This window comes from Tachysurus fulvidraco, chromosome 1, assembly GCF_022655615.1.
Source record: "Tachysurus fulvidraco isolate hzauxx_2018 chromosome 1, HZAU_PFXX_2.0, whole genome shotgun sequence".
NCBI classification, from domain to species: Eukaryota; Metazoa; Chordata; class Actinopteri; order Siluriformes; family Bagridae; genus Tachysurus; species Tachysurus fulvidraco.
In genome coordinates this window covers 41,724,366-41,748,273 of record NC_062518.1, presented here as the reverse complement: position 1 = coordinate 41,748,273, position 23,908 = coordinate 41,724,366, and the positions used below count along the sequence as shown (strand labels likewise).

The 23,908-nt window shown below is 42.6% G+C and overlaps 1 protein-coding gene across 12 annotated transcripts in view; it reads left to right on the top strand.

Moving 5' to 3' along the window:
* LOC113658419 (adhesion G protein-coupled receptor L2-like) overlaps positions 1 to 23,908 on the top strand; it is a 133,519-nt gene that overhangs the window by 10,403 nt on the left and 99,208 nt on the right. For all 12 annotated transcript variants that reach the window (XM_027170830.2, XM_047818798.1, XM_047818786.1 and 9 more), the window contains exon 2: positions 19,745 to 19,974. In XM_027170830.2, the coding sequence (XP_027026631.1) occupies positions 19,899 to 19,974 (76 nt within the window). In that variant the 5' untranslated portion in view covers positions 19,745 to 19,898. The remainder of the gene's footprint in view (positions 1 to 19,744; positions 19,975 to 23,908) is intronic.

Genomic DNA, 23,908 nt, shown 5'->3' with positions numbered 1-23,908 from the left:
ACAGGCAAACACTGCTCATCTCCGTGATCCTGACGTCCCACTACATCCTCATGAATCATGGTTTTAAATAAGAGCTCGTGTCAGAGTAGGATTAAGATCCTCTCTCTCTATATATATGTATACATACATAACAGAGCCTTTGGATGTTAAAACCTTACAGGTTTGCTCCTTAAATTTCAGGGCTTTGGTAGATGTTTATTTACGTATCGTTAAGCTATCAAGCGTCATAATATCTCATGAGATTCGTACCATTTCATACGGATTACATTTTGGTCGCCGACCCCATTCCTTTTCCGGGCAAATTTATAAGCTGAAACTATGTCGGTCGATGTAAAAGATTTACATCGGGATATTATGAAGGGCGCTTAAAGATCTCGAACCTTTCGGCGTGGGTCAGCGAAAAAATAAACAGCCGTTATAAAAAAGTATTTGAATTCGACACATGAATCGATTCCCTTGACCCAGAAACACAGAGTTAAAGATATATGGTGATGTGAAATCTAAACGTTTTCAATACCGTGAAATAGTCTTTGATTTCAACAAGAAACTTTCAACATTAGGAATAAAAGTCTTTATTTGTCACATGTACGTTACAGCACTGTGAAATTCATTTCTTCAGATATTCCAGGTTAGCATTTTGGAGCCACAATGAAGGGTTAGGAATAATTAACTGCCCCTGGAGCAGAAAGGGTTAAGGGCCTTGCTCAAGGGCCCAGTGGTGGCAGTTTGATCCAGTCAGAAACCAAAAGCCTTCACCATTTGAGCCTCTACTGCTACTCGCAATAAAGCCTGAGCTACTGTTTTTCTTTTCCTCTGTCAGATCTGTACAGATCAGACGAGAGCTCCAGCCTGTTGCCCTAGTCCTACATTTTAGCTACACGGACCCCTAATTAACTAAAATCATAGTAGAGCCAAAAATCTGCTTGTATTGACTGTCCCCCTGGATCCTGGATACCTGTGTTGTCCATCCAAGAACAAATGCTATAATCATCCAGACGGCAAGTTCCTCGATAGCGATCCTTAATCCGGAACTGCAGGGAAGCTAAAAATCATCCCGCTCTTTATCTGACTATCTCAGCAGGCCGAGCTCATGGTAGATTGGTCGGGTATCCATGTGTATTGAGTGTACGGTGCTTCAGTTTCGAGCAGGGGAGCCATTAGCGTGGAAAAAAAGCTTGGCCTTTTAACGAGCTAGATAACGTCGGGGTTGTTGTTCGCCGGCCAGCTGTTTTTAGAGGAGGCTCGCTTCGCTCTGAGCTCTGAGCTCTGTGGATAATGTGTCAGTCGGGATGGAGTGGTGATAGATATCGGGTGGTTAAGGGACGCTCGCCGAGTCCCGGAGGAACATTGATCGCCTCTATAACTCACGCTCACCATGATGTATGCACTCGAATGTGTGTTCAGCGCCGGGTGAAGGCCGTAGCAGGTCCTTGAACGGTCCTTGGGCCTTTATTCATATGATTTGTATATTGCAGTCCGGTCATAAAGTCTGCTTCAATGGAAAGCACCATAGGAGCTGTATTCCTGCGTCACAGCCCCTGTGCTCACTTCCATACAGTGTCGTAAAGCTAGAGCTTTATCACAACTTGCGAACGGCATCCTGAGCGGCAAGGCTCGAGCCTTAAGCCCTCTTTTATTGTGGCAGTAATGCAGCGAGAACACTGATATCTGCACTTCCTGGTGAGAACGCCCACAACCGTCAGGGTGCCTGTGATCTAAACCACAGCAGCTGCGAACTTTTTATCTGGTGTTGAATTGTGCAGAAATGACTTTTGAATATGGACGTTTAGTAAGCCAGCTTTAACCGCCAGAGTAATTGTGGCTTTTTGTATGTGTGTGGCGTCGGATTTTCCCAAGCAGTGTCTAAGGTTGGCATTAGATGCTAAACGCTTAGGGCTAAATACCGAGCAGATCTGACTCACCTTTACAATTCGCTCCAACGCCGTGTATTTATATAACACCAGTAGACCTGGGATGGTGTTGATCTGTTGAATTGTAGTTCACATCATGTACTTCTCACTTGTTCTTGTCTTTTCCGTCCTTTTTAATACAGATTTTGGATGTTTTGTCATCAAGCCTTCTGTTCCGAGTTCCGTTAGTAAGTCAGCTCAGGTAACGTTCGCTTGTTGTGATTTCTTTCTTTGTCTCCGTGTCCTCATCGACACTCACATTTGTGTGTATCGATACGGCAATAAACACATTTCATGTTTCTGCCTTCTGAAGTTTTTGCCCTTTAACTAAAGACCAGGCAGAAATATTAGGTTGCAGGAAAAGCGCAATGCCTCAGCTTGCTAATTCACTCGTTTTCTCCTTTTGATTGGCGCTGATTGGCCCAGACTCTAAAGGGTCTGTGAAGGGGCGGGGGGGTAGTTATGGATAACGTCGGCCGTCTGAGCGAGATGGCTGTGCCAGAGAGCCTGCTGCTGATCGCCCGGGCAAAATTGTATCCTGAATGATGTTTGGCAAGAGGGATTATGATTGCTGATTGCTATGGGTTTTAATTATGGAAATTGCAAGATGCTCTTTGCATCTCCACATGGCTAGGCCTTAAACATTCTCAAGGGAGCGGGCCATTATTTCACTAATAGCCGAACTCATAAAAACGGTGAGGAGAGTTTTATTTTTTCCTTTAAATAATGCACTCCAATTAGATGAAGTACATTCTGCTCGGTCGGGAAGGTAAACAGCGACGTGGCTTCTGCTTGGAATGTTATTAATGTGTATTAAAGCAGCGGCTACTGCTGGGTGTTTACACGCCGCCGACACTTAATTCCCGTTGCTTTATCAGCTCAAAGCCAGACCAGGCAACATCACAATCTCTTATTTTATTCGCATCATGCACTTACTTAACCCGAGGAAGAGAAAGCGCCACGTTGTCTTCCGGTTCTAAGCACGTCAGAGCGGATAGAGAAGACGTTACGGGGTGATGAGGTGCCGTGTCGGTGTGACGTGGGGTTAAGAGTTTTTGTTCAGGGCCACGGTAACCATAGATGAGAGGAAAGGCAGCGAGACAGGAGAAGCTGTAGGAGTAAATCAAGGTCGGCGCTTTCTGGCACTTCATTTATCCAGGCCTAGTCCTGAGTCAACACATTGCTCTATAGCCTTATCATGGAGCTTTCGGGAGCCGCGTGATGCTCCGGACATGAAAATTGCAGCTTTCTTCGCAAAGGAAAGAGTTGCGATATTATTTATAATCTATAATGTCATTAGAGAGGAAAGATATATTGCAAGGGACACGTGCTGGAAAACCGGTCTTCTGTAACCCGAGCCTTAAATGTAAATTTTATTACATTGGATTTATTACATTATTCAAATGCATTTGAATATCTGAGAAGAAAATGACACAGAGGCAAATTACAGAATCCTATCACGCTGTTTTTTAAAAAAAAAAAAAAATCATAATCCGTATCGAGCGCGGTATCGTTTTTTTTTTTTTTCCTGACACACTTCTTCTTTACCGTACATACATAGTGTAGCGTGTCGTGCTCTATTTTACCAGTAGAAACCTTTTGAAATTTAGCCAGGGGGAAAAACAAAAGTTCTGAGCAAGATGTTAGATTGATGTTTTGCTTCTTGGTTTATTTCCCTTGAATCTGTCATTAACAGGATCAGATAGTAAGTTGGATTAAGAGCAACGACAATAGACTGATGGAAATGTAAGTGGGGCAGGGCATGTGTTACGGAAGTCTCATTCCTCGGGACAACAAAGAAACCAAACAAAATAAACTGGTTATGTCGTTTGCGAAGAAACGTCTACTAGTCTTTGGAAGACGACTTCTGTTCTTTTGTGTTTGAAACATCGTCATCGGGTCACGGGTACATACTTATTCTTGCAGATACGAGGACGGCTTGTAATAGGACTGAAAACGAGTGGCTGGGCGAGTCGCCAAGATGGCCGCCGAGTCGACGGAGAGCAGAATTATCTAGAAAGGCTTTGTTATGTTACAGTTACGGTTACAGTTTTTTGCCCCCCATAAAAATTCTGAAAGCTTGCATGTTTTCCCAACGGACCTCGAGTGTGTATCGGATATTACGGTCGCTCGAGACTAAACTTAGTGGTATCTTTGCAGGGAAATTAACATGATGCACTGTTTTGGCTACTCCCAAATGAGAAAGAAGGCTCTGTCGGTATTCCTTGGTGCACGGCTGTGATTTTCACCAACATCCCTTTAGCGAGACACCTCGCCTGCTGTGCCACCGGCGCTCACGGCGCTCTCCACACAAGGGAATTACCGCTCTCCAGTTTACCGAGGGATTTATTGTTAAATATTTGTCGAGTGTCCCAGCTCGCAGTCAACGGCGTGTGTTGGTAAAGAGCAGCATGGAACATAATTACCAAGCACATAAAAATGTCATTGCTTTGCATTAGCAAGCATGAAAAAGCCCTTGAATCAGTGCTCGCAGGTGGGAACGGAGATAGTGGTGCGGTTTAATTTCACTCCGCAACGCTGCGTCTCCAGTTCAAAGACCTTTAGTCAGACATTTTAATTACTTTGGAATTGGTCCTAATTGATCTTGGCTCAGATGGACTTCTCATACTTCCACACTTGCTCGGTGTTGCTGTTCTCTCGGTGGAGATGAGTGCCTTGTGTTAACTAATATACTCTTCTTCCTTTTCATTTACTCCTTCTTTTTCGAATAAAGCCCGGAATTCAAGCACAAGTGGTGTGAGATCAACGTAGTTCTTTTAAACGATCCTCTTTGGATCTTTTCACTTAATTCTGCTTAATTCTGTTGGCTTTTCTGCTATCGCTAGCACTGTCCTTGTGTATTTAATACTAAATATTATGTATTTGTATATCCTATTGTTGGGGGCACGGTGGTTTAGTGGTTAGCACGTTCGCCTCACACCTGCAGGGTTGGGGGTTTGATTCCCGCCTCCACCTTGTGTGTGTGGAGTTTGCATGTTCTCCCCGTGCCTCGGGGGTTTCCTCCGGGTACTCCGGTTTCCTCCCGGTCCAAAGACATGCATGGTAGGTTGATTGGCATCTCTGGAAAATTGTCCGTAGTGTGTGAGTGTGTGAGTGAATGAGAGTGTGTGTGTGCCCTGTGAGGGGTTGGCACTCCGTACAGGGTGTATCCTGCCTCGATGCCCGATGACGCCTTAGATAGGCACAGGCTCCCCGTGACCCGAGGTAGTTCGGATAAGCGGTAGAAAATGGATCCCGAGTTATAGCTTCAGACATTCTCCTAAAGTGGGTCCATATGGGTTTCCTGAAGTTTCTCTGGTTCCCTCCGACCTCCCAAAAACATACCAGTAGGTAAACCGGCCACTCTAAAATTGCCCCTTTTCTATATTCCTGCCTCATGACCAGTGCTCCAGAATGAAACGGTTACTCAGCGATACTCAATCACCATATCAGTATAACCATATCTCGCAGCCCCGGGCGAAAAAAATAACGACGAACCTATTTATGAATAAAATGTTCTGTTGAAGATTGCGTATGCGTCCTGCATTGTTGCGTACAGAGTGAACAGAGCAGTCAGCGATGTGTCAGCATCTCATTTATAACTCAGAAGAACAATGGCGACTAACCGGTCTAAAACCTCTTTCTACACCAGCAATATATTTCTAATTTCATACAATAGCTCGTTCCATTCATCATCTCGTTTCATGCACTACAATACCTGTCATATTGCCAAGTCCCTGAAATGCCATGTAAGCTTACAACTCATTATAACAACACCTTATCAAGTAGACAGGAGAGAATTCATACTTACTTTATCAGTCATACAGTACGTACTTTTCAGGTCAACATCACATCATTATTTCTTACACACTTGTTAAAAATGTGTTGCGTTTTTTTTTTTCTTTTTTCTTTCTTTCTTTCTTTCCTTCCCTTCCCTTCCCTTCCCTACCGCTCTCTTTGGTTACGTCGCTAGGTCTGTTGCCATCCAGAGAATGCTTTAACACTCCAGTCAGTCACCATGCTAAAAATTTCATCTGGCGGTTAGATAATGCTCAGCGCTGACGCTGAATTATTGAAGGCCTTGTACTTGTGAGGGGGGGACAGGGGTGCACTTTTAACTCTCTGTACCGCAGTGGCACTTTCTGTCCGGTAACTAAGAGACGCTACACAAACATCAGAAGGAATGATGTGCTGGAGGAGAGAAAAGGAGTGCAGTGGAGCAGAGTTGGGGATTGAGGAGGGGGAATGTGGAGGAAATGAAAAGAAAGTCTGGCTGACGAGTGGCCCGGCGAAGCTGTGAACCACTCACAGGCTCCCTGCGAGTGTGTGTGTGTTTTTCTCTGTATGCATTTTATGGTGCATGAAGCACCACTTGCTGGTTTCTGTGTCTTCATTTTTTTTGTTTTGTTTTTTTCTTTTCTTTCTCGCTCTGTTCTCTCTGTAATGCGTGTCGTTCATATTTCAGTTAATGAGCGCAAGCAAACTCTGTGCTCTGTGCTGAACAGCCTATTAGTTAGAGGAGAAGTACGAAAGAGAAAGACACGCACACGCACGTCTTCATCAAGCTAATTGTTTCCGTAGCACCAAGTTTCATAGTCGCGTCGTCATTGATTAATGACTGCGGCTCGGAATCGTATCGGGTTATCGCGTGTAAAGCCGTCGCCGACGCTCAGACGACGACGCCGAGGGCGATAATTGTTATTTCTGCATTGCTGAGCAGATCTTGGTTAAATGAAATGGCTGAAGTGCAGATTGTGTTGTTAGATATTGTGTAAAATAGTGTGCATGCTTTTACTCAGCCTATTTTGTTTTTTCCCCTCGTGATGGTGACTTTTATATAGTAAATTAGGTTGAAATATAATTTGATGCAACATAGAGACCTAGTAGTGTGTGTATTTAAAGAAATGTACAATTTTAGCCTCTAGAGCGTTCAGTTCTGTAATCATTCTCTCCCTCTGTGTGTGTGTGTGTGTGTGTGAAAGTGAAACGCTGTTCGATTACGGCTGCCTGGTTTGAAGCCCAGTGCTCAGGTGCTGGAGTGAATGTGAGCACATCGGCGTGTAACAAACCCTAACCTTGCCTAAGGCTGGAGATCACAGCTCAGGCATTGGAGAGCCAAAACCGTTGATTTTTTTGCACTCTTCCCCCGGTTCAGTGGAGTGTTCTCTATTCCACTCGCGCCCCCAAAAGACTGATGGCAAACATTAGCGTCTGTTCTGACGGCTCTGAACATAAGTGAGGTTGTCAAGCCAACCAGCCCTTCACCTGCACACTGAGTATATTGAAAGGGAATGAATGAAGGTTGCAGGAGGGAGCGGTTTCTGCACGTATCGTGCTGTTCGAATGCAGAGAAAACGCATTCCGTCAAACCTGTATGAAAAAAAGCCGTACACGCACGGCGTAAAGTCAGGGGTTTAATTGTGGATTATGTGTCGGTTGATGCAAAAGATCAGTAAATGGTGGCGTATACTCCTTATAAAGAAAATTCCTTATTTAAAATCTAGAGAGAAAACATCATTGCTGCAACTCTACATTCATCCATCCATCTATTTGTTTATTCGTTCATTCTTTACCCTGGTCAGTGTTGTGATCAATCCGGCGCACAACGAATATAGACTTACACGTGTAACAAAGTTTATACAGAAATGTTGCCTTTTCTATATAACGCTGCTATTTATTTTCGTTACTAATCCCCATATATAACTTTTATAATACACGATATTAATCAATCTGACTCAAAACCCATTTAGCAATAAAGTTTGTTCTCGAAACCAAACGTTGATCTAGTTACGTGTTCAGATAATAAACGTGTCAGGCCGCTAATTTACCTCACACTAGAGGTCTTCTCGAGTCTAAAAAAACGTGCATAAGAGCCAAGACAAACCCAAAAAAATGAGACCCGAGTCCGACCCGAACCGACGGCAATTTTTTTTTAACCTGACTGGACCCGATTGTTGCATAACTCTAAACTAAAGTAACCGCTACTGCACAGAGTGGATTCAAAATTGATTAATTGGTCTGTTTCAACGAAAATTAGCTTATCCACACGTCACCAGCCACATGTCGCAAGTGGTCTTGGCAAACAGAGGAGCGGTTGGAAAAGGACTCGAGTCAATGCACACACACGAGATACAGTAGTTCGGGTCTTCTCGGGTCCGTTCGGTAAAAACACTTTTATTTTAAATTACCTGAGACCCGATGCCGCTATTATTATACCTGACCCGTGTCCGAGGTACACGTGAAAGTTTTAGACCCGAACCTGCTCGGGTCTCGTGTCGGGCCTCGGGTTTTTGGATCTAAGTGGACCCGTGAAGACCTCTATCTCACACACTCTATGTAGATCCGAGTCAGCACGATGTGTCAATATCAAACATGGATGTAGCTCGTGTCCATAGTCTATGAGCTCTTTTGTAGCATAATGACATTATACGACCGTGTCGTTACGACACCTTTTTATGCCTTCATAGACCACGTACATATTAAAACGTTAAACGTTAAACGAGCTCAAACGTCAAAGTGAACCGTTATATCATAATGACCTTTTATATACCGCAGTGCCATTTTATATAGCACTATTAGCTCCTATTTCTTACATCGTCATGACATCTGACGACCTTTTGTTTGTTGTAATGCTACATTATTATATATAGTAATTTTCTGTTATAGTGTATATCATAATGACATCTGATATATCGTAACGGCCACTTACACTGTATATCATGACGACTTAATATACTATAATGATAATAAATGTTCATTAATCGTAGCAGCTCATTATCATATATGAAGTCATTTACATAAATTTCATATGTATAGTCATTTTCTGTTATACATTATATCATAATAATATCTGATAAATTGCGGCACATCCAACACTACATCATTCATTCATTCATTCATTCATTCATTTTCTACCACTTATCCAAACTACCTCGGGTCACGGGGAGTCATCTCAGGTGTCATCGGGCATCAAGGCAGGATACACCCTGGACGGAGTGCCAACCCATCGCAGGGAACAGACACACTCTCATTTACTCACACACTCACACACTACGCACAATTTTCCAGAGATGCCAATCAACCTACCATGCATGTCTTTGTACCGGGGGAGGAAACAGGAGTACCCGGAGGAAACCCCCGAGGCACGGGGAGAACATACAAACTCCACACACACAAGGCGGAGGCGGGAATCGAACCCCCAACCCCGGAGGTGTGAGGCGAACGTGCTAACCACTAAGCCACTGTGCCCCTTTAACACTACATCAGTTAACTCTTATTCTTCTGCTAATGCAATGCAAAATTGAGGCAGTGTGGCAGTTTTTAATGTTCGATCACTAGACAACTCCAGCAAAGCGTCATCCAGGCTTGTGAAGACGATCATACCAGATTCAGAATCCTTAGCGGCGGCGATGACCAGTGATGTGTCTTTTCAGGGTGCTGAGACTCCAGTCCACTCTCCTCCAGATGCTTCTCCCGAACAGGAAGCATCTCCACATTCCCCTTTAAACACTAAGTCCATCTATCCAGGTTTGTCATACATTTTACAGAGTATTTGTGTTTGGCCCTCATAACATCAAATAAAACCTGCCAAATAAACGGGTTTTGATAACCGAACCGGATCTGGAAGGACATCTCTAAAACCTTTGACTTAAGTCCCTACCGTTGCAGCTGCACCATCAGTACGTACACCAAGACATTTCTAACGAAAGTGACATCTCTACTAATTTTGTGTCCAGTTGGTGAAAATGTCACTGCCTGTACAGGTCCCCTCCATTACTGAGCAGATGAGCATACCCTCGTGAAGTCTGCTGTCAAATGTGTATCTGATGAACGGCAGCAACTGAGAAGAAATAGACACATCAGTTGATTCGTCGTGGTGCAGTGCACATTTTTTCCCATGTATCCTGTCAATCAATTGACTCTTAATGTCTTTGGTCATATCATGTACACGACGTGCTACCGTGTCATTTGACAGCCGGACCGGCAAAAGCTCACTTGCTATTTTTTCACCATGCACGACTCGACACATAGCCACATCTGCGGGGATTTATCAGGGTTTCCCCGACCGTGCGTGCCATTTGTCGGACTACGCCATCACGTATACCATCTCATAGGATGCTTCCAGAGCATTAGTAGTCATTTCGTTTGGTCGTGCGATTATGCGTTTTTGATTCTGTAGGTTCTTCTCTAGAGGTTTTTAAATGCAAGTAGATGTCTTTGTATTTTACCAGGCTTCATGTGCGAGCACTTGATTTTTTTTTGAGTATTGAGCGGATTTCCACAATTTATAAATTCTTCCTGATATTTTTGGCATTTCCTACTTTACTCTTATGATCGGTAGAAGTACACGGTTCAGATGGCTCGGGCAGACGATCCAGAATTTCCTCAGCATTTTTAGATTTGCGAACTGCAAACGTATCCATTTCTGCGCTTAAGGTTTCCACCCGCAGTGGCACCTACCGCATTATACTGAACCCGCTGCTACACAGTGATGTCATATCCTGTAATAGTATTCCTTTTTAAAACACTCTAATCAGTTCTATCTTTAAAAAGTACAAAAGGTTTATTTGTAATATTTCTTTGTAATATATATATATATTAAAAAAAGTATTATAATCAGAATATATTAACACCGTTTTGTGACCCCTAGAATTTGAGAACCGCCGCTGTTTATAATAATCTCCTATATCATAATGACCTCTTATACTTAATGACATCTAAGGAATTGTAATACCACATTAGATATAGTAATTAGCCCTTATTTTTCTATCATAATGACACCTAATCTATTTGTATGACCTCTTACGTCACAATGATCTCATATATCATAATGACGTCTTATACTTGAGGACTTTTTATAATATTTTGGTGCCATATATATTGTATACAGTAATTTCCTGTATAACCATATCATCACATACACGATCTAATATATTGTTATGGAATCTTATACAAGAAAGCTTAGACGTTCTAATGTACTTATATAATTATAATATATTAAATGTCATTATGATACGCGGTATGAGGTCGATACGATGTATAAAAAATCGTTCAGATATTTTAAACGGGACGTCATACGAGGAGTCATTTATTCACGGCTAACTTCCACAGCTTGAACCCTGAGTAAGATAAACTGTGTGTACAGCATATGTGTGTGTGTGTGTGTGTGTGTGTGAAAGAGAGAGAGAGAGCGAGAGAGAGAGAGATGGGACCATATATTTGCTTTAGGCACCACTTTAAGTTTAGAATAGTGTTGGGATGGTAAGTCGGATGCTAAAGTGCAGGGTATTTTTAACATTTTGCATGCGTGTGCGTGGCATCTTGGATAAGGAATTGAGTATTTAATGCTTTACGCCTATTACTGCCTCGTCATGAAGAATCTGACGCGCGCTAAAGAGAAGAGTCAGTCCGCGACTGCCTGCCAGATTTTTGTTTATCAGTGAAAGGCAGTGTGGAATATGATTAGCAGTCATTTATTAACCGTAGCTGGTTAGATGAAGCCCTGTGCATTTTTATTATTAGCCTATTACGAAAAATTCACGCTCATGTATGTTCCTGAATCTTTGTTTATTCGTTATGTTTGTAGCGTTATCCACTGGTCACTGCTTAGATCTGTTTAGGCCACGTTTTAATTCCAAACTGTGGAAAGAATCAAAAAAGTGTTTAATAGGTGTAAGATCGCTCCGTGGTATGTGGACGATTTGTAAAATCTCATTGTGGCTTATGACACCGTGGAGGTGTACGAGCGATATGGATAAAACACATTCAGCTGTGTTATTGCCGAATTAAGTCATCTTTCGTGACTCGTGCCATTTGGTTCGGCTTTAGTAAATTCTATTAAAACCCACAACATCAAACTGTCAATAAAGCTACAGTATCAGGCGGAGAGGGGAATCTTTCTCTGTAAATGAATGTGACATTTAAATCATTTCCATTTTGGCCCGTTCTTTAGCAAATGCTGCGATTATTGCCCGGAATACATTAAACCCTCATTAAGATCCGGTAACCTTTACAAATCAGGTCTGCGCGAGAGATGTAGAAGAGAACGACCTCCTCCACGAGTAACGCTGATCATCCGTCATTAGGCTAAGCAATGTTAACAGGTAATAATGAGAAGGAGGTGATAACAAATATGACAGCGACGGCATAGCCGGCGCCGAACGAGTGCCGCAAATTGGTGAGCACTGAGACTGATTGCTATTTAATCAGTCTTTCGAGAGAGGAATGGTGCCAATTAATTCTAAGATATTCTAAGGTGTCTCCATGTTTGCATTATTTCAGGTAAGGTCCTGTTGCTCTCGTAATTGGCTTGGAAAAATGTGGCTACCTGCAGCAAGAGCTACTGTACCTGCGTTAATACCCCCAACCTGACAATGGTGTTTTCTGCAGCCAAGAAAATGACATTATATTCTCGAGGGGGAGGCGGCGTCTGCACTAAACTTGTCACCACCCGTCAAAGACAAAGTGCAACGCCTCCGGAAAGATCCCCGACGGATACATAGGGTGTATCCAGAGAGATTCTGCCCCACATCTGCCCAACCTCCCTTGGCTCTTTTGTGTTCTACATAATCAACCTCCGCTCTTCACTGACAGCACATCCTCTTCTTTACCTTGGTTGTGCCAAGATTCCCTTAGCAACCCTAACTTTAAACGTGTCTCCCGTAGAGGATTTGGAAATTGCGAAGCAATCATCTCTTTTGGTGATGTGCCTGGCGGCCGGCGAGGGTCAGGATCATTTCACAGGGTTTTCGAAGAATCGTGACTTGTAGGAGAAAACATCTTCTTGTCATCTGCGTCCGAGAGTACGCTTTTTGTTACATCTTTTATATTTCGCTTTGTTCTAGCCTCATTGGGATGCATGTACGTACGCATTCTTTATTTTCTCTCTCCCACGCACTGACAATTGAAAATAAATTAACATTCCAGCTCTTTTTCTCTTTTTCACCCTCTTTTTTTTTAAGCAGCCAGAGAATACCAGGGGCCGAACCCTCTGAGGTCAAGCGATACTCACAAGCTGTCAATCTTTCTCAGCGAGTCCCCCGCCCCTTTCTTTCTCCTCCGACCTATTCTTTTCTCCTCTTCATTTTCTCGCATTCATTCATCCGCACTTCGTCTTAGAAAGCGGGACTCCTTCTTCTCGGCTATTCTTAGTCGGGCCGCCTCCCCAGCTTGAGAGAGGCGACTGAGGCCTTTGTAAAAGACTCGCATCCATTCAGACTTCTGTCACAAACAGAGCCATATTTCATGTGACGGAATCCTCACTGTCAATTTTTCTCCCATCAGTGTGCTTTGATCGGATTTTTAATTGGTCCGAGGGTTTTATAGATCATTGAACCGCACTGCTGTTGAATTCTTGATTCTTTTGATTCGGTCGATTCGTTTGGTTTCAAAAACAGCTCGGAGACTGTACAAAGCACAGGGACTTGTACAGCCGCCGCTCCGGATAAACTTTAAAAAAAAAAAAAAAAAAAGATGACATTTTCTGTGATTATTTACTCTTAATATTATCTGGGTTTATTTAACGTTTTTACTATGAGTCTTCAGGGTTTTTGGAGCAGGTACAAACCGCACTATTTTTTTGGGAATAAACATTTAGTTGCTTTAATTTTGGGTATGTAAAGAATATAGTTTTGCTTATTTGTTAATGTCTTAATAGAAATACATGAAGTGTTGGTAGACACATGAAAAGCCTGAGCTACATCCTGTCTATCAGCTTGTCAACAACACGGACTAATAAATTGTGTCCCGTTTGCCAATTTACATGACTTCAGCCTTGGAGTATAGCCACCGATTTCTTCCCCAACACCACGCTACCCAACCCGTGTAACAACGATGACGCATCCATCAGGAATGGGGTGAAATCTTCCTAATGCTAATCGTCTAATCCTTTTATTTCAAGTCGAACAAAATCCAGTCTGCAGTCTGTCAGACAAAAAGGTGTTTAGTGAGACGATAAAGCTTGGCTCCTGAGCTCCGTTTCTCAGACATAATGTAGGCGTGTTTCTCAGTTCTCCGTCGAGGTGCGAATCGCTGCGCTGTGCCCACCCTCGCCTCACTCACCCTCCGCCGGGGCATCAGCTGGCACGCTGGAGAATGGGATTTTCCCATAGCAATGTGTGTCCTGATGCCAATAACTTAATTCTCCAAGCTTGAGAAATCCTGTCTGGGAGATATATCGCTTTTTTTTCCAAGTCAAGTCAAGTCAAGTCAAGTCAAGAAGCTTTTATTTTTATTTCCACTATATACATATATATATAGCTGACACAGTACATGGTGAAATAACACGTTTCTCCAGGATCATGGTGCTACATAAAAACAAGGAGCAAAGGACTAAAAATTGTGGTACTGTAAACATAGATGTGTTTTGAATGAGTGTTTACATGTGTGTACAGTATGAGTGTCAGTTCGGTACTGTTCAGTTCTAGGTGTTGAGGAGTCTGATGCCTTTAAGATAAAAAACTGTTCCAATCTAATTACGAGGCCCGACTGCTTCGGTTACATTTTCCCAGACAACAGTTGGGAAACAACAGTGTGCGAGGGGTGTGTGAAGTCAACCATAATTCTGTCGATATTGTCCATGATAGAGCAAAGAGAGACTCAGACGATCTTCTCAGCTGTCCTCAATATCCACTGTAAGGGTTTGAGATGGTGCAGTTCCCAAACCAAACCGTGAGGCCACTAATCAGGATGCTCAGGATGATCCCTTTTCTAACATAAGAGATATAGTGATATATGGTCGTCTGTGAAAAGCTGAACTCTGCTTTTATTAATATTGTTCATTTTGTCCAAAGCGCTACGTACTTGTCACATTAAGACTAAGAGAAATATTAATACGCCGGCCGCCCGTCCCTTCTCCTAATGGCCGGCGGTCAGTAGTTCTCAGTCTCAGCGTTCTCTGTGTTTAATGGAGTCTCTTTTATTGACCTGTGTCTTGGCTGGATTTAAAAATGCACTTTCAAATATTTGATTTCGCCTTTAGATCTTTCAAGAAACAAGACCAACCAAGAAGAACGTCATTAATCGTGTTCTGTATAAAACGAGTGAAAAAGCATTACGTGTAAGGACAAGATGATGACAGTATTATCACTGGATAAATACAACAAAGGCAGTGGCATTAAAGGTGTCTAAGAAGAGCGTTTAAAAAAATGCTAATAAAATAAAGATGTCCATCTAAATATTAAACATAATATTAAATATTAAACTCAACAGTGTTAAGTATCGAAAAAAAAATTTCAATTCAATGTCAAGTTGAAGAGCTCAAAATGGCAGATTTAGGATTTTAGTGTTGATGTGAACCAGCGTTTGAGAACAGGTAAAAATGATCGACGTTAAAGTCCGAAGACTTGAGCCTGACTTTAAACTCACAGGACAAATCCAGAAGTAACGATCATTAAAACAGCTGTTAAGGATGTGATTTCTATGTGCTAGCATTTTTGAGTTGTAAGTTAACAATTTTCATAAAATGGCTGAAACCTAGCAGAAATAGCATGTAGCACAGATTAGCTTTAAATCGATTGTGTTTTGTTTTAAAAGGGGAGGACTGTGTGTTTGTGTGTGTGTGTGTGTGTGTGTGTGTGTGTGTGTGTGTGTGTGTGTGTGTGTGACAGAGAGACAGAGACTTCAGGCAAATTTCTGAAGACTATCCAAATTCTGGCTGTTGATATTTAAAGGCCAAGTGAAGGTCAGAGAGGTGACTTTTTGACTCGTTTCAATGTGAAATGTTTTTTTTTATAGAGTAATGATCTAAGTTCTACAGTACAATATCTCTGTCATCGCTAACACGGAAGGCTGTTTTCTTTTATTAAAGGATTTCACAGTTTGTGTAATTGGTGTTTGTGCACGTTCGTCCACTCGGATAAACAGTCCTCGAGAGTCGTGTACTAACTACGTAGCAACGACCGAACGCTGAAAGGTGAAGGGTAATGATTTACAACCGCATCTCCATCCCGGACGTCATGTGGAGGAATTTAAATGCATAATGTTTTAAATGTTGCTCATTCCAGTCTTCTCCTGGCACAGTTCCTATCATCCAGTCGCTGTCAGGGCTTTCACTGACTTAATCCGATGATTAATGCGCTAGTCATGGGTCATTACATAAATATTTAGGTCTGTAAGTTGAGGAAATTTGCCCATATGGCTTCTACAAGTCTTTAAAAGACGAATGACTTCTGGCTCTTTTTCACGATGTTGATGTCCAAAGCCGACGTTACGTAGCGCGTGCGACCCCCAGGGTTCTCAGAGGGTTTCTCCCCCCCCCCCCCTTTTCCCCCCTTACATTTTAAATACCTCTGGAAACAAAAGAAGCCCCCACCTGCTCTGGACTAAAGAAGTGAATTCATTAATGCATTTTAAAATTCAGTCCTCTGTATGTTAATGATGAGTCTGTCCCCTTTTTTCGTCCAACTTTATCCCTCCTTTCTGTTTTTTTGTTCGCTGCTGAAAATATCTGTCTGCATTGAGAGTGATCTGGGCAGAGTGCGTATTTAGGCTCATTATAAAATAATCAGGATAGTTGATGAGAGGGCTCACCAGATGAGATGTGGTGAGGTTTCTTTTTTTTTTTTTTCCTTTCTTTTCCTTTCTTTCTTTCCTCATGACTCACACTTCAAAGTGTGAATTTCAGTGGGCGAGCCAGACGATTCAAAGCCCACGGACTCCCAGCACTCGACGCAGTACTGCAGACGAGAAGTGGAAGGAGAATTGGGAGGGACGAAGTCGGTTTACCGAGATGAAAGAATGATTTGGTTTGTGGGTGGATGTTGGTGTGTTTATATGCATGTGTGTGTGTGTGTGTGTGTCTGTCAGGGACTATGAATGCGCAGGGCGAGCACGGCCGACACATCATCCGTCTTCGATATTTGACATATGTTATAACGAGGCGCCGCTTCCCATGGGTCTCAGATGGTAACCTTTGCCAATGCAGACAAAGCAGAACGGGTTTGTTTGAGCGTCCTCTTGAGATGAGGGACGAGACAAAAAAACAAAATATAGAAGAGTGCAAAAGCCTTAATGCAGCCTTTTTATGTTACTAGACAAAGGAACTGTGTGTGTCTATCTATTTGGCTCATCTCCTCCATTCTGTATAATTAATCGATTGACAACAACATGCTAACCAAGTAGCAACTTGGCACATGACCTAATTAGCTTGGCACAATGGACCAGATCGCATTTACAGCAGGTGAGCTCAGAAAGCGCTAGCGAGTACCTAGCTTTGACGATTTAGCGAGGAAAACCCACGAGAGACAGTTTAGCAAAGACAGGTCTGCGCGCCAGCTGAATGCCGTCGATCGAGAGAAGTGTGGATTATCCTGGCAGCCGAACCAGTCTTCTGGTGTTTATGTTGCGGGGAAAATATATAATCATCTCATAAAATACTTAAATGCATTTTGCTGAGTTATTTTTTTTCTCTGTAGTTGGTCTGCAGGCTGGATTTGTGATATTGCCAGCACAGGTCAGAGGCCACCAACACATTCAGTGCACACATTCAATAAAAAAAGAGAACCTCTGAACTTGAAATGCATGGCTTGCTCTAGCTCTCGTGGCTCGGAGCAAACATGAACGTTGCTAATGATTTGTTTACGTCTTCCGCTTTCTTTATTCCAGCAGTGTTTAAGCAGCTTAACTTTCTGCCAAAGTTCCTGAATCTTTCCTATTGTGTCTGGGTTTTAGTCATAACAACAATTGTTTAAATGGTCAGGGAAATATTTCGAGACTCCAAACCACAACTTCATTCTTAAAGATGTACAGTTACATTCGTAGAACCGTTCACTTACTGTATACAGAATTATCTAGAGCATATTCACTAATCATTTGACTCACATTACTGGATAATTAGGGTGTTTTTCTCGGCCAAATTGGCAATCGCCAAAAAAGGTGACCAGTCACGACTCCCACAGTTGGCAATAATAAATAATGAATGTTAATTTATTACGATTCAGCATTCTCAGCGTGGAGGAACCAACGTCTTCCAGCGTGAGAAGAATTATCGTGTGTTCACATATGCGAGGTGGTCTTGGTCGGGTTCCAGGTGAACTCTGAAGTGAGAAAGCGGTTTGACCCTGAAATCGACCGGACTGCAGGAAATGAAGCAATCATTGTGGGTTGCAGCATTTTTTTGTTGCCCAAGAACAGAGCTGTAGTAATAGACAAATGCGATATTTGCAAACAAATTATTTACAACTTCCATTTTTCAATCTCAGAAATATTTTGAAATACATTGAAAATTTTTTTTTCTATGTTTACTTATATATTTTCTATATATATTTGTATTTGTTTAATTAGGTGCGCTGTCAAACAAACCAACCCTGAAAATAACCAAATATATCTAATTAGCACGGGTTTCTGGGTCCATAATCCCTTAGTTGTGTAAAAGGCTGTACCTATCGTACATACAGTAGGAAGGTTTAATGCTGTAGCACAGAATTTCCGAATTCTGAGCTCCGGAAAACGTATCACAGCACTGTGTATGTCAGCATGGCTAAATTATCACTTCACTTGGTATTAGTAGCTTTAGATGAGTGAACATTTATAATGTAAACACATCCCCACCACACATAAGTGGATGGATGGATGGATGGATGGATAGATAGATAGATAGATAGATAGATAGATAGATAGATAGATAGATAGATAGATAGATAGATAGATAGATCTTAATTGGTAGTGCACAGTAAATGAAACAGTAACGTAGGGCAGTAGTTTGTTGATTAGATAACCGTAGGAATGGAAATCTAATGCACGGGTACAAATATTATAACTATATATGAGATATTTGCATCGTATATGCAACAGTATCTATGTGTAAAAACACATGTGACTATTTATAGACAATAAACAGCTATTAGAAATGACATTCAATCCCTAAACAGCGGATCTCTAGTTGTACTGTATATAGATGATGTAGAGTAGAGAGTAGAGCTGCAGGACCGAGTGCAGGTAGTTAAACATCAGTGGCCTGACGCCGTAATGTAGAGTAGCAGGGTAATGACTGTGGGGAGGAAGCTGTGGCCCTGAGATTGTTGGTTCTGCTGTGAAATTTCCTGTATCTCACCCTGGACAGAGGATGGAGATTAAGATGGGAGGAGAGTCAAGATCTGGGGAGACATGAACTGTCTTCTCTGGAAGCACATAACTCACAACAGATTTTATTTATTTATTTATTTATTTTTTGTTTGCTGTTGATGGTCATTACTTATGATGGTGCTTTACCTAAAATGATTTCTAAATTGTTTGAACTAAAAAAAAAAAACCCCGATTCTGATCGTAAAAGCCGCTGACTGGCTTAGATTATCGAATCCACATACGCTCGATCTGATCTGTTCCATCACCTCTACTGCTTCAGGCCCCCATTATTTTTCCTTATGTCCGATTTAAAGCGACGCCTGAAACCTGAGTTGAATTTGACGTTTTATTCTGTACAGATGTTGCTCGTGGACATCGTTCACACAGCTCTGTACTCCAGAGCATTAAAAGCAGAGAGTCAAAGAGCCCATCAGATAGCCGACCATTACAGTCCTGCGTTCCAGCCAAAACAGTCCTCCTGCATGTTTGTGTTTTATTTTCTACAGACAAAATATGTCTTTTGTCGGTTTATAAACAGATGCACATTTTTCCCTCCATTTAGTCGTCATTTCGAACAATTTTCTCAAGGCTCCCGCGTGCTGCTCGCTCCCCTCTTTTATGTTTTTATGCTGTCACTGTGGAAAGTGATAATGGTGACAGATTAATATGGTGGAATTTGGCTGTGTAGAGAAAAAGCAGCTGGTGAAACTCCTACGGTTCTTACCTTGTGTGTAATAATCAATCTGTGGTTTTTTTTTTCGATGTGCTTTCAGATGGAAGATGACCGGTGAGGGTTTACGGCGAACGACCGCTTGCTGACGTTCCCCTGGACCTGGATACTGGATTTTCTTCTTCCACGTCAGTTTCCGCTTATCCATCTTCAAACCACGACCATTGTCCAGAGTCTGGAGGATCTTGAAGAACAAAATGGCTGCTCCACTGTGTAAATGTCCCCTGCTGTACGGACTCCTGTTCCTAATGACCATTTATCAGTGCTCTGAAGGTACGGTTCTTTCTCTGTCTCTCTGTCTTTATGTCTGTCTCTATGCCTGTTTCTCTCTCTCGCTGTCTTGCTCTCTGCTTCTCTCTTTCTGTCTGTCTCTGTCTCTCTCTGCCTCTCAATATCTGTCTCTGTCTGTCCCTCTCTCTATTTCTGTCTGTCTCTCTGTCTTGCTCTCAGCTTCTCTCTGTCCGTCTGTCTCTGTCTCTCTCTGCCTCTCACTATCTGTCTCTGTCTGTCCCTCTCTCTCTCTCTGTCTGTCTCTCTGTCTGCTTCTCACTATCTGTGTTTGTCTGTCCCTCTCTCTCTGTCTCTGTCTGTCTCTCTGTCTGTTTCTCTCTCTCTGTCTTGCTCTCTGCTTCTCTCTGTCCGTCTGTCTCTGTCTCTCTCTGCCTCTCACTATCTGTCTCTGTTTGTCCCTCTCTCTCTCTGTTTGTCTCTCTGTCTGCTTCTCACTAGCTGTGTCTGTCTGTCCCTCTCTCTCTCTCTGTCTGTCTCTCTGTCTGCTTCTCACTATCTGTGTCTGTCTGTCCCTCTCTCTCTCTTTCTGTCTGTCTCTCTGTCTGCTTCTCACTATCTGTCTCTGTCTGTCCCTCTCTCTCTCTCTGTCTGTCTCTCTGTCTGCTTCTCACTATCTGTGTCTGTCTGTCCCTCTCTCTCTCTTTCTGTTTGTCTCTTTGTCTGTCTCTCTGTCTGTTTCTCTCTCTCTCTGTCTTGCTCTCTGCTTCTCTCTGTCTGTCTGTCTGTCTGTCTGCCTCTGTCTCTCTCTGCCTCTCACTATCTGTCTCTGTCTGTCCCCTTCTCTATCTCTGTCTGTCTGTCTGTCTCTCTGTCTGTCTGTGTCTGTCTGTCCCCTTCTATATCTCTGTCTGTCTCTCTGTCTGTCTGTGTCTGTCTCTGTGTCTCTCTCTGCCATTGACTGACACACCTGATATTTATTTAGATATTCATTTTTCCCGCTCACAATCAAGCGTGTATGCTAAATCGACGCGTCTCACGCTCGTACCACCGACGCGTTTAAACGCTGTTTATGGGATTAAAGTGGAATTTTACACCACTTTTCTACGTTATCCTTAAGGGCTCACAATCATACACTTTCCGTCAGGACTAATCCGGTTAAATCATGCAGATTAACTCGGAGGAACTGCCGTAATGGTGGATGAGGTTGGGTTCGAACATGGGTAATTTTTTCCCCCTATAATCACCTCGTCTCCCGCATCTCAACATACAAAATGTCGAACTTGGCTGTCGGCCATGATGACGAGTTTGGGAGGTGGAACAAATGTTTGTAATGCTGTGCTAAGAAAACAGTGGCCTTAATTCATTCTCTCTGTGACTTTGATTAGTATGTTTGGTTGTAATTACAAGTTCTGCCATGGAATAGCCCTCTCCTCCTTTTTTATTTTCAAACACACACACACACACACACACACACACACACACACACACACACACACACACACACACACACACACACACACACACACACACACACACCATCATCTCATCTCATGTTGATGTGTTTGCAGAACAACAATTATTTCTCCCTGCTCTTTTCCCAGGCTCTAAATGGTTTTTTTTTCCCTTCTTTTTTTAGAACAAAGCTGATTTAATCATACATGTGTGTGCCAAACATTGATTACTGCAAAGCACAAGTAAAAGAGGCTCACTTTATAGCGTGTTTTTTTTTTTTCCCCTCCACTCTTGCCTTGTTGTTTCACACTGTTGTGGCTTTCTATTTTGGATGGAATTTATCATCGCGGTGGGAAATAATTGTTTTGTTTGGTGCCGAGCAATTGGCAGATTTTCCGTCATGATATTCGCAGCGCTGGCAGAATCCGAACTTTTTGTGAACATAAGCTTTAAACCAGACAATAATAAAAAAGAAAAAAAAAGAAAAGATATTACTGCAGGATATGAGGTGTAGATTTGTGCCTGGTGTTTCTTTAAGGCACTTCCTTATACGCTTACACAGGAAGTCGAGGTTTCCAGTTTCGCTTGACGTGAACGTTTTCGAGTGCGATGAATGATCATTCAGTCATCCATCAATGTGGATAAGGAATGTGTGTGGGTTTCACTGAAAACAATGTCTTATCCATCTCGGAGCCATTTACCTTCCCCCATCCTTCTTGCTAAATTTTTTTCAAACATAAACCACATTTCTTTGGAGCCCCCTTTGCAAAAGGGCCTCTCTGTAATTGCTTCTCATTTTGTGGCTAATGATGGTCTTTGTACAAATCCGTTCTTTTATAAACTCTTGATATATTCTCAGTAAATGTGTGGTTTTTTTTTTTTATTGTGTTAATATTAGAAGGACACCGAGCGTCCACTTGGGACGGTTGCGTTTTCTTCAGAGGTTTAGAGATGATCTCGCCAGTAGTCCACGCTTTGTATGTTTCCAGCTAGCGAGCCTTTGTGGCTGATAATAAAAATAAATATATATAATCCCTCTTGGCTACCTGTCACGGTGCGTCTTGCTAATGACAAAATGGTGCTTCGTATTGCTTTTAAAGTTTGTCGAAGTGATAAAAGGTGGCATTGCTGGATGCAGTTCCCCCTCCTGCTCCTCTGTTGGAATGCCCTAATCCCTGTCAGACGTACTCACAACATTAGTTCAGGAAAACTTAAACATGCCTTAAAGAGCCGTATCGCAACGGGGGATCCGGGTTCCTTAGCGCTGGCTAGAGACGTTGACGTCACAGGACAAAGACGAGGCGTCCTTAAAGGTGCTTCTCCAACATGTCTTTGCCTCCTGCCATGCCTCTGCATAATTCTGCTCTTTAAAAGCCTTTGTGCTGTGTGTGTTGTACCAGACACCAGGGCATGTTTCATTGCGGAACCCTGCAGCGCGATAGCTGCAGCATTTGAAAGGCCCAGACCAAGAGGCCAGCACAAGACGGATGAAATAAATCTCCATCGTTCAGGCTTCGACAAGAACGAGCGCTAATTCCTGCAACCGATGTTTGTTACGTGTTTTCAAAAAGGTTTGGATGGCAGACAAAAGGCTGGGAGCCGCCTGCTCAGCTTGGGTTCGGGTTCTTTGCCAAGCCTGCGTGAGCAGTTGGAAAGAAGGTGGGGTTTTAATATATTGTGCAAATGAAGGAGCTTGGGAATTAAACTGCAATAGCATAAATGGGTGGAAACACCTGCCCCTGTCTTGTGACACAGATACTGTATTACTTGGCTGCTTTAGGTGCAAAACATTTTTTTTTTTTTTGTTCCAAGCTGACATCCTATTTGGTGTTTAACAGGAAATCAGTAGTGATATGAAAAAAAAAGCAACAAAAAACCCCCCACAAGATATGTCTTAAATCCGGTCACAGAAACCAGCGAAAACGTGCATAAGCCAAGGCGGAACCAGGTTATTTGACACAAGTGTTGGAATTCCTGGAATTGGATCAGATAAACTTTATGAACTTAGGCTTTGAGTAAAGTGTATTAAAATAGACGGCTCCTGGAGGGTTTCCTGGTTTCACGGGCTGGGATGTTGACTTTATACGCTATGGCTGTAAGATCTAATAACATTGCTTTCCTACAACGACTGCTGCCACTGTGCCTCTGAGAAGCGAACGTAAACTCCAACTGCTCCATGGTGCTCTACTGTGCCACCCCTATGTGCCCTGCTGCTCAAATAAGTCCATGACCCTCCTGTTATTAAATAAAGGTTTTTAAAAATTGAACGAGAGAAGACCAGACCTATAAATCCACAAGTCTCTGATGGCTTGACAGCGACTTCCTTGTGAGAAAGGGCTTATGGCTCACTGGAGCTCGCTAAGCACTGGGCCAGTATTTCTAGTTCTCATTACAAAAAGAGTGAGCTATGTATCTGTTCTCCACCATAAATGTCCACTCTGTCATCCTGCTTTTACGCCCCATTTGCTTTTGTTTTGCTGTAGCTTCTTTGTCGCCCAACCCTGAATCATAGGGGTACGGCGTG